We start from the raw sequence: 11022 nt of genomic DNA, 5'->3' as shown, positions 1-11022 counted from the left end.
TGCCCCTTGTAATGAAAACTGTACAAGACGCCCTGGTCAGTCCCATAAAAGAAGAAAAAGGAACAAAGTCTATATAAATTGGAAAGGAAGTAAAACTCTGATCTACACAGAAAATCCTAGGAGGAAGGGCTGGAATAAGTGAATTCATCTAGGTTGCAGGACACAAGATCAATACATAAAAATCAAATGTATTTCTGCACATTCGTAATAATAACTTGAAAAATGGCTTTAAAAATGTAGGCACAACTCAAAGAGCATAAACTATAAAAATTCTTGACAAATTGGACTTAATAAAGTTTTATTAATTTTTAATCTGATCTTTAAAAAAAATCATTAAGAAAACAAAAAGGCCAAAGACTGTATTTGGAAAGACTTTCATCTAGAAAAGAGCCTTCCTCGTCAATGATGAGAAGACAGACCGTCCGAGTTACAGGGGGCAACAGCTGTGAACACATAAAGCACAAGGGTGGTCCCGGAGGACGCTGTGCACGCGGAAAGGCGTCCGCCCTCCTGCAGCATGAGATGCAGACACAACACACCCCGCCTGGCGGACTGAATTTGAAGTGAGCGACGACACCAAGCGTCGCTGAGGATGTGGAGTGACTGGCACCAGGACACAATGTGGCAGGAGTGTAAAAATGCGGCAGCCAGTATGCAGAAAGTTCTGGCAATTTTTTGTGACGTTAAAAACACAGTAATCTTATAACTCAGCAATTAAATTCCTAATCATTTACCCAAGAGAAATAGAAAGGAAATTCAAATAAATTGTTTTACACAAATGCTCATAGCAGTTTTATTCATAACACTCCAAAGTGGACACACAAATTTCTATCAACAGATGAACAGTAAGTGATGGTTTATCCATACAATCCAATATTACTCAGCAAAGAGAAAGAGCTACTGCAACACGTAAGTGCACTGGGGTGAGTCTTTAAAACATGCCCGAGTGAAAGAAGTCAGACGCACAAGATGACATACTATACGCACCCACTTAGGAAGTCCTAGAACAAGCAAAACTCATCTACACTGACGATGGTCACTTGGGGCTGGTGTGGGATTCGCTGAGGAAGGGCAAAAGGGAGCTTTTGGGCGCATGTTAAAACTCTGTCCACTCAGAAGAGGCGTTGTACTGTTTGGAAGCTGGACCTCGGCAACTCTGACTGAACAATCTGGTAACACCCGCGTCCACAGCCCCAGTGGCGCGTCCCCGGGACAGCAGGCCGGAGGCCCTGTGCGCGTGACTGACTGCCCGAAGTCGTCTAGGGCTGCTGGGATTTGCTAGGAACTCAAAATATGTTTTTATGGGCAAAAACAAAAAGTTGTTTTATACAATTTCAAAACTGGTTATTTTGGTTAATGTTTGGAAAAGGAAATGGTCTCGCTTAAGACAGTTATCCACTGTGCAAAAAAACTTGCCTGCTTTTGAACAGCTCGACCAAAGGTGGAATCTGCAACAGCCCATTTCTGCTCGTTTCCTCTTTTGTTCCTTCTTCCCTGACAGACAGATGTCTACTTATCTCTGTAGATCAGTTCAAATGCCACCTCTTCGGAGAAGCTGCCCCAGATCTTCCCTGCTACACTAGTCACCACCTTGCCTAAGCGCCCGCACAGGTGGGAACAGGTGTCTCCTTCTGCACTTGCGTGGTGTGCTGTGACTGGTTACACCTACCAGACTTGGAATGGCCTCAGTTTGGTCGGTGTCCTCATCAGTTTTCCCAGGACTTCGCGCTGGTCCTTACGGGTCAATACATTTCCAAGTAAATGACACAATGAGCCCAAGAGCAGGACAAAGTGACAAGAAGAGGTGAGTTAATCCTGGAACTGCTGAGACAGAAGTTACGTGGTGCACTGGAACGCGCCAGAAAGATGCACTGACCGCTAGTGAAGGCCAGGCTTCCCAAGGTCATGGCTGAGCTCTAGCTGCAGCAACAAGGACACTGGGCTCACACTGGCCCTTGCTTGCGACTTCTGGCTTCAGGAAGAGCAGGAGACACCAACCAGGCAAATAACAAATATATTTCCAGAAGACCAGTAGATACAACACAACGACAAAATCCAAAGGTTTGGAAATAGCAGTACAGAAGGGACAAAGCTGGAGAGTCACCATTTACATGGATTTGGGGTTTGGTTTCTATTAGTCTCTGCTAGATGCCAGGGAAAAATAAATCAATGAGATGTGACAGCTGTCCTCCCATCAGCAGTGTAATAATGAAAGAGAGAGAGAGAAAACACCAAAGTCAGTCCTGGCTCACCATGAGGAGTTAACCAGGTGAGGAGAGGAGCGCATTCAGACAGGCAGAGGCCAGGAGGCAGGGGCAGCCAGGCCACGGGGAGCGTCAGTCAGCGCTCCTGTAACACCGACTCCGGGGCAGGGATTAAGTGGTGGGAGACAAGGCCCCGGGGTGCAAACCCGTAGGATGGATGCAAGTGAGGGAGCTTAGAATGTATCCTAAGGACCCCAGGGAACCAAACTGGTTTTAAATAAAGAGTTCTCCAACTTGCCTTTTTGATAGATCAACATTTGCTACATCATACTCTTTAAAGGAATAAGATTAGACAAATGTATCCTTTAAAGGGATTTAACTCGGGGATGAACTGTAATTGTTCAATCAAGTACAGAACTCTTTTTCCAGACCTAGCTTCAGGCCCCAAACTGCTCCAGCTCAGAGTCAGCTGTCCAGTCTTGCTGCCCTCCCAGGGACACGCATTCCTAGCTGAGGACAGCAGTCCTGCACTGCTGCAAACAGCAGATGGCAGCCCACGCGTAAAGCTGCCCCACCTGTGCCTTTGGGACGCGCCAACACGTCCAAAGACACTGAATGAGGACTCATGGCCCCCCGTCCAAACATCACTCACTGAGTTGGAGGATAGTTAACTTCATGAGCTGCCTGTATGCTCCCCCGGACTGACAGATTTCTCACTCAAATGTATGGGGGCCTTACTCAAGGGAAGTCCCTCTTGGTGAACCCCTTGATTATTTTTAAAGTTTGGGGTAGAATTGAAATCTTTCCCATACTCACTACATTCATAGAGTTTCTCTTCAGTGTGAATTTTCTGGTGTTGAAGGAAGTTGGACCTCTGAATGAAGCCCTTCCCACAGTAGCTGCACACGTAGGGCTTCTCCCCGGTGTGGATGATCTGATGGAGAAGCAGCTTGGAGCTCTGGATGAAGGCCTTCCCACAGTCCTTACACTCGAAGGGCCTGTCCCCAGTGTGAATTTTCTGATGTTCAGTGAGATGAGCTTTCTGGAGAAAAGCTTTCCCACACTCCTTACATTCGTATACCCTCTCTCCAGTGTGAATTTTCTGGTGTCGAATAAGGTATGAACTCAGGAAGAAGGCTTTCCCACACTCATTGCATTCGTAGAGTTTCTCTCCAGTGTGGATTCTCTGGTGCTGAGTAAAGTTTGATGTCTGGCTGAAGCGCTTCCCGCACTCATTGCAAACGTAAGGCCTCTCTCCAGTGTGGATCCTCTGGTGCTGGATGAGCTTGGAGCTCCGAATGAAGGCTTTCCCACACTCGTTACATTCAAAGGGCCTCTCTCCAGTGTGAATTCTCTGATGTTCAATGAGGTCTGAGCGGTGACGGAAGGCCTTTCCGCATTCCTTACATTCGTACTGTTTCACTTCTGTGTGGATCTGATAATGTCGAATAAGGCTTGAGCTCCTAATGAAGGATTTCCCGCATTCGTTACATTCGTAGGGTCTCTCTCCTGTGTGAATTCTCTGATGTCGGATGAGTAAGGAACTCTGACTGAAGCCCTTCCCGCATTCTTTGCATTCAAAAGGCCTCTCCCGGGTGTGAACGCGCTGGTGTCGAATCAGGTCCGAGCTGTGACAGAAGCCTTTCCCACACTGAGCGCACTTGAACGGCTTTTCTCCTGCGTGTGCTCGCTGATGCTCAATGAGGTCCGCATAGTGAGTGAAGTCTTTCCCACAAGCATTACACACATAGAGTCTTTCTCCGGTGTGGACATTCTGGTGTTCGGCAAGGTGGGAGCTCTGGCTGAAGCTTTTCCCGCTCTGGTCGCATTTGTGAGGTTTCTCCCCAGTATGAGAAATCTGATGTCTAATTAGGTCCGAAGTAAATGGGAAGCTTTTGCCGCAGGTCTCGCATGGGTGGGCTTCCCCTCCTATAAGCTCTCTCTGAAGTATGAGGAGGTTGGAGCCCAGAGCGGGACCTCCTCCTGATTCACTGCCCACCTGGGCTGCCTCTCCTGTCTGGATCTTCCAGTGCGTAACTGTCACCTGCTTGAAACTTCTCTCTTGAGACAAGGAGCTCTGAAGGCTCTGCCCTTCCAGGTTTCCCAACAGCCCCCCTATTCCAGGTTCAGAGACCCCCACAGACTCAGACTCAGGGGTGGGGGGCTCCATCACTGTGAGTGTTTCTGACATTGTCGTGTGTGGATTTCCATCAGAAATTCAGGCTCCTGAGTCACCTTCTTGTCACTAGTTCTACATTGGAATCTGAAATAAAACAGATAAGATCATCTTTCCCATCATTGAAAGGCAGGAATCCACTGCAAAAAGTGGGGGTAGAACACATCCAGAGAGGGCAGTGTGCCCCCGCCAGCCGCCCCTCACTGGGGAGGCTTCTTCGGGGCTCCAGCATCCAACTCCAGGGGACAGACTGCTCGGGTGGCCGAACGGGTAGGCACACGGCTTGGACTATCAAAATCAAGACATACTTCCAAAGAAACACAAACTTATCAACCTTACCACCTCTTCCTTGTCCCCTGTCCCTTCATGTGCTCCCTTCCCTCCTCTCCAGCTTAGATCCCACGGTCAGGGGTGCACATACCAAAACCATTCTCTTGTACACCAGCCCTCACTCCCCTGCCTCTCTGCCATCACACCTGCCTGGGAAAACCCTGCCGGGGCTGAACTCTGCTTGCTGCTTGTGTCGGTGTCGCTGCTGAGCTCTGGAGGCTCCCAGCAGTTTCTCCAATGCCTGGCTCTCCTCGGAGGCCACTTCCCGCTTTTCAGTCTCTTCTCAAGTGTCCAACCTCTCCCTCCTCCCCACTGTCAAGCAAGGAGATGCGAACGTTCACTTCTTCCCACTTCTCTGCCAGCCCACCTGTTCCCATACCATGCCCTCCCTGTGACATGAGTTAAAGTGTCCTGGAGCCAGCCTCCAGCAACCCTTGCCCCGTGCACTAAAGCCCCGTCATCTGCTCGATGACACCGAGCCTGCCCTGCACAGCCCAGGACTCTGACAACAGGGACCCCCACGAGGGGGTGCGGCACACAGCAAGGACGCGGAGCTGTCACACCCCAGCACATGTGCACCTGACGTGCTGTCGAGCCATGAAGCCAGGCACAGAGTTCACAGCGTCTGATCCCATTTATACTGAGCTCAGATGCAGACAGAGCCGTCCACGGAGGGGAACGTGAGACCGCGATGGCTGCAGGGTGTCAGGGCGACGCCCTCCCTGCAGCTCTGGACTTCTCGCCCTGGGAACTGCCCCAGGGCCGTGCCCTCTCCTGGGGAGGCCCCACGGAGTTACCTGTCGCTGTGTACCAACTCACCACGGGCAGAGGAGCAGAAAGCAGCACGTGCCTGTCACCTCAGTGCTTCAGGCCGCTCCAGCCCAGCACGACCGGGACTGGGCCACACGTGTGCCCCAGGTGAGGGCTCATCTGGACACTCTGGGGAATCCCATTTCCAAACTCAGATCGCTGGCAGAGCTCAGTCCCTTGCAGGTATGGGCCGCGTCCGCTTCCTTACTGGCGGTTGGCTCCTCAGGGCCACCTGCATCCTCCAGGCAGGAACTCGCTGACCCCTCTGCCGTGCCTGCTGCAGAAGACCCTGCTTCCCAAGGGCTCCCATGGCAGCCGACCTGGCCCCTTAATTACAGCCACAAAGTCCCTCCACGACAGCTGGGAGGTGCGCATGTCAGGGTGGGGATCTTGGAGCAACCCCCGCGCCCCAGCGATGCCTGCTCGCACCTACCCTGGGATGGGCCGCGGCCTGTGGGGCCCCGCCCAGCGGCGCGCGCGCACGTCCGGAGGAAGTGCTGCCGTGTCCCGGGAGCCGCGGCGGTCAGCTGCCCTCCCGACAGGCTGCTGCTGTCGGTGGGTTCTGTCCATTTTTAAAGTGCATATACATGGAATTGCACAGCGTGTTCTCTGCTTCTTGGCAAACTGTCCATTCTTTTTTTAAGGTATATTTCACACACCATAAAACTCACCATTTTAAAGTGCACAATTCAGTATTTTCTAGACTATTCCTGATTGTGGAACCACTGCCACTGTCTTACTGAGTCCAGATTTTTGCCCCAGAGGCATCTGCTCCTACTCGATATTGTGCCTCTGGAAGCCCCTCCTCCCCTGGCACGGGGGTCCCACTGCGCAGACCCCCCACCCCCAGTCTGTGTGCACCTTCCCAGGCACCTGCGAGCGGTCTGCAATGAGGGGCCATGAATAAAGCCACTGTAAAGGCTCCTGCCCCATCCTCAGGAAGATGGCCCTGCGCTCTGCGGGGTGCCCACTGGCTGCGGGGCTGCCGGGTCACATGTCCTAGCCCTAGGCACTTCAGTGGCACACCCCCCCCCCCAATCAGGACGCGTTTGCAGGCCGAGGGTCGGGGCTCTTCCCCCTGCTGGGTGGGAGCATCTGTGGGGCAGCCCTGGTCACCCAGCCCTTTCACTGGGAGTTGGGGACGGCGCGGGGGAGGCCAGGGCTGTCTGAGTTGGAACTGTGACTGTGTGAAGTGGCGCTGGTGCCCCTGCAGCGCCTGGCTTGCACAGAGGGTGGCCAGGGGGCAAAAGAGTGGCAGAGACCGCAGACTGCCCAGTGTCCCCGCTTCCTCGGAGCGACAGCAATCCCACCTGAAACTCTAGGAGGCACAGGGCTGCCCAGCCAATGACTACGTGTCCTAGCGTGCCCTGAGGCTGGGTGCGACCCTGTGAAGGAGGTCCAGCAGGGGGACAGGGACGGAGGGGTGTGTGCACTCGGCCTGTCTCCCGGCCGCCGGGACTCGCCAGGAGGCACAGCAGCCTGCAGAGAGAAGCAGCGGGAGAGAGCGAGTTTCTTGTTGGAAACACTATTTTTGAATCTGTTAACAGCAACTTGAACCCAGGCCGAAACAGGCCCACAGGCCCCGGACCATCCAATGCGGCGGCGCCTGCGGTGAATGCGCTCGGCCCGCGCTCCCTCCCCTGCGCCAGCGGTGGCGTTCGCCGAGAATGCCCTTCTGAAAGGAAGCCCATTAACCTGGCTTACAAAAATCTTCCTCCGGTTTATAATTACCTTTAACTAGTTATTTTTCAAGATATAAAGGTAAATTATGCTAGTTGAGAAAAAATTTTAAAATGACCAGTTAACATTTTCACTCTGGTTCTTTTCTGCACCGTATTTTATGAAATCACATCTTCTGTCTTGTATCCTGTTTTACTTTATGTTTTAGGGGTTAAAAACGTTAAGATACATATTGTGACCACATTTCCAACGATAAAGAAACATGAGACAGCGGAGTCCTCGGCGGCTGAGCAGGCAATGCTGTTAGCTGGGTGCCCCTGCCGCCTCTGCTTGAAAGGACACCCGCCCAGTCACGGGACGGCCCCACCCGCACCACAGGGCGTCCCAGCGGACTGACTGCACGTCTGGGACACTCCCCCGCACCAAATGAGGCAGATGTCACTGCTTTTACTTCATTTTACAGGCGGTGGAAGAGCCCAGGACAGTCAACCCCGCCAAGGTGACTCAACCAGTAAGTGGCCGAGTTAAGGTTCAAATCCAGGTCTACCATTGTGACAGGTTTCCCTTCCCAAGTGTGACCCGTCACTTCCACAGGGCGTTTCGCTTAGACCCGCTGGAATCAGCACCCCAGCGAGCGTCTGTCGCCCCGGCGCGGCGCTCGGCTGGTTGGAGGGCCGTCGCAGCACGGCCCGGCTTCGGGTCTGACCCCCAGCAGGACGTGCGCGAGAATCAACTGATGGACGCAGCGACGTGGACAACAAGATCCATGCTCTCCCGCTGCCCCTCTCGCTCTTTAAAATCAGTAAGTAAAATTTCAAAGTTTATATTTTAAGCCTTGTTATTTTTCTTAATTTAAAAAAAAAGGGGAGATGCCCTGGCTGCTGTGGCTCAGTGGGCCAAGTGTCGGCCCGTGAACCAAAAGGTCCTCAGTTTGATTCCCACTCAGGGCACAGGCCTGAGTCGCGGGCCAGGGCCCAGGTAGGTGGCGTGTGAGGCAACTGATAGGTGTCTCTCACATCACTGCTTCTCTCCCTCCCTTCCCCTCTCTCTCTAAAAAATAAAATCTTACAAAAAAAGGGGAGGTAGGCCCTGGCTGGATGGCTCACTTGGTTGGAGCTTTGTCCTGTGCACCAAAAGGCTGCAGGTTCGATCCCCGGTCAGGGCACAACCTATCGACGTTTCCGTCTCTTTAGGATCAATAAACACATCCTCCGGTGAGGATCAAGGGGGGGGGGTGGGGTGGGGGGGGGTGGGGGGCAGGACTTTGGTTTGTTTTGAAAGTCAGTGGCATCTTCAGATGTTTGTGTATAAGATGACTTATATTACCCGAAAACAGTTTGCATCTGATAACAAGAATACAGCTTCAGATACATGGATGTGCCTCTTATTTTCGTAATATTTTAACTTTAGAGGAAGTTTTCAAAATTAAATATACCTCGCTTTGAGTAAATATTTACCCCAAAATCAGCAATCTTGCCCTGACACGTGTCGCTCACTGGGCTGGGCATCGTCCGTTGAACTGAAAGTTTATCAGCTGGATTCCCGGTTGGGGCGCATGGCGGGGCTGCAGGCTAGGTCCCCGGTTGGGGGTGTGAGAGAGGCAACTGATCGGTGTTTGTCTCTTGCACATGGATGTTTCTCTCCCTCTCTTCCTTCCCCTCTCTCTAAACATAAAATAAAAATCTAAAGCAATAAAATGAACAAAAGGAAGTAACAAAACACCAGACTTCTGGTTTCATGAGATACTGAGCTAACATGCCTACCTTCCTGTTGTAACAGAATTTGCGGGACAACACTTAACAAGCACTGTCTACACGCACAGCTGGTGGGGCAAGGTGGGGACAGTCCCAGGGCTGGGAACAAAGCAGGAGCCGAACCTGGGAGTGGGAGCCTGGGAGCAGCCCCGAGAGGCAGGTGGGGAGCCGGGGGAGGCACAAGCAGCTGCTCTCCTGTCTGCACGTAAAGGGGCGTCACGGCCTGGGGCCCCAGGTTGGTCAGAGTCAGGTGCGTCTCTTGTGGCCCAAAGGAGGGAAGCAGGGGGGTCTGCCTCAGCCTTGCGCCTAACAAGGAAAGAGGAGCGGGTCGCGGTGCCACACGGACTGGGGCCCCCGAGAACCCGGGCCCGTCCGGCCGCGCCTGCCCCTGTCACCGCCCGCGCCCCTGCCCTGCGTGAGGGAGGGACGGAGGGCCTGCGTGCGCTTTCCTTGCTTTCGTACGCTCTCCTCGCAGCCACCTATGAGGTTCAGAGGGGTGACTCACTCAAGGCCACACCAGATGCTGGTGCCGTCCCCTCCGGCCCGGTCCCCGGCAGTGTGGCTTCCGCTCCCAGGGCTCTGCCCAAGGATGCCCACAATCTTCTTCCTTTCTGACAAGTCCAGTGTCCTTCCCCTGTCATCTTCCATGACCTGAGCCAGCCCTGCACATGCCTGACAGCTCCTTGGACTGCTTCCGAGGCTGCGTCCTGTCTTGGGCCAGCTACTTCCCCGACCACCCTTCCATCTCTGGCTCCTGCAAGTGGTCTGGCCCTTCTCAGCTATGCCCCGACCCTATCATTCCCAAGGCCCTTCCAGGAGGGTCAGGAATGCACCACCACCCGTCCAGGAGAGACTGGAGCCACGTCTGAAAACAGGGCACCCCCTCCCATAAAAGGAATAGTGTGGCTGCTACCGGAATTTAGATAAGATACTGCTAGGACAGTACAGCCACAACAGGGAGAAGGCCCCATCTCGGTGCGTAGGAGCGAGGCCTGCCTGAGAACTTGCTGAGACTGGCCTCTCTCAGCTCCCTCTGCCAGTCCCTGGAGGGACTGGACCTCAGGGGCAGAGAAGGGCTGCAGGCTGATTACGAGCTCAGCTCGGCAGACAAGCGGCTGGGGTTCAAAGCCTGCTTCCGGCCAACATCCTCGAGAAATAAGTCTCAGGCCCTGAGGCCCCCACGACCACGGTGCAGCCAGTGTGTGACGTCCCTGACGTCAGAGAGATGGCCACCGGGATTGATGAAGACTTCTAGGGACAGGGAAACTTCAGGAAAGAGCTAGGACAGCGCAGCCGCACCACCTCTCCCCACCTGGCAACTCTCCTTCAGGTCCGAGGAGGGGAAGGGGCTTTGTTCACGTGTCTTCTTGTCCACCTCCACCCCCGCCAGGGTAGGTGCGGCTCAGCACCTCCTCCAGCACAAAGCAGCTCAACGCCGCGGCCCCCGTCCCAGCAGCATTTGCAGCGCTCCCTCGGACTCCAGGGAGAGGGGGCTGGTTTAGAGCAACAGCAGGACTACCGCCTCCGTCCCCACCCCGCGACGCCCAGGCCACCCGCAGGGGACGAGGCTAGAGGCTGCACGGCCGGGTGGGTGGTCCTGGAACCTGGGGAGCCAAGAGAGTGGAACGGGGTATTTACCGACATGACATTCCTTAGGGAGGGAATCTGCGGGCCGCGGGCCAGAGTGGCAGCCCAGCGGGTCGGCCGTGACGGTTGCTGAGACGGCTTCCCGAGGCCCAGCCTCCGGGACACCGGTGAGGGGCAGGCCCGTCCGCCCCACCCACCCAGAGGGCCCTATCGTCCCCGCCCGCGGCCCGCAGCCCGGAACGCGCCACTCACCCGGCGCCCAGCGGCCAGAAGACGGCGCGCGCCCCGCCTACAGCCCCAGCCGCCCGCCCCGCAGGCCCGCTGACAATGCCCGCACGGCATCCCGCACACCGCGGCCGGAAACCGGCCCCAGGCCCCGCCCTGGGAACTTCCGGTTCCGCTGTAGGCGTGCCAAGGTCGGCCCGCCTCTTGGTGGTCTGGGTTTCCGGACGCTCGCGGGAGGGGCGAGGAGGGAGTGAGG

General features: G+C 54.6%; 1 protein-coding gene across 3 annotated transcripts; it reads right to left on the bottom strand.

Moving 5' to 3' along the window:
- Positions 1 to 771: 771 nt before the first annotated feature.
- ZNF623 (zinc finger protein 623) lies at positions 772 to 10878 on the bottom strand. 3 transcript variants are annotated; one of them, XM_054590640.1, is made up of 2 exons: positions 10794 to 10878; positions 772 to 4467 (listed from the first exon to the last, which is right to left on the bottom strand). In XM_054590640.1, exon 2 carries the CDS (start codon positions 4393 to 4395, stop codon positions 2878 to 2880), a length of 1518 nt encoding a protein of 505 aa, XP_054446615.1. In that variant the 5' UTR covers positions 4396 to 4467; positions 10794 to 10878; the 3' UTR covers positions 772 to 2877. The 3 variants fall into 3 exon arrangements, with proteins under 3 accessions (XP_054446615.1, XP_054446617.1, XP_054446616.1); XM_054590642.1 differs by lacking the exon at positions 10794 to 10878 and adding an exon at positions 8658 to 8808; XM_054590641.1 differs by lacking the exon at positions 10794 to 10878 and adding an exon at positions 5530 to 5582.
- Between the last annotated feature and the right edge of the window lie 144 nt (positions 10879 to 11022).

Source organism: Pteronotus mesoamericanus, unplaced genomic scaffold (assembly GCF_021234165.1).
Source record: "Pteronotus mesoamericanus isolate MK-2021 breed Mesoamerican mustached bat unplaced genomic scaffold, CSHL_Meso_final scaffold_174, whole genome shotgun sequence".
Lineage (NCBI taxonomy): Eukaryota > Metazoa > Chordata > Mammalia > Chiroptera > Mormoopidae > Pteronotus > Pteronotus mesoamericanus.
This window is presented reverse-complemented; position numbering and strand designations above follow the sequence as displayed.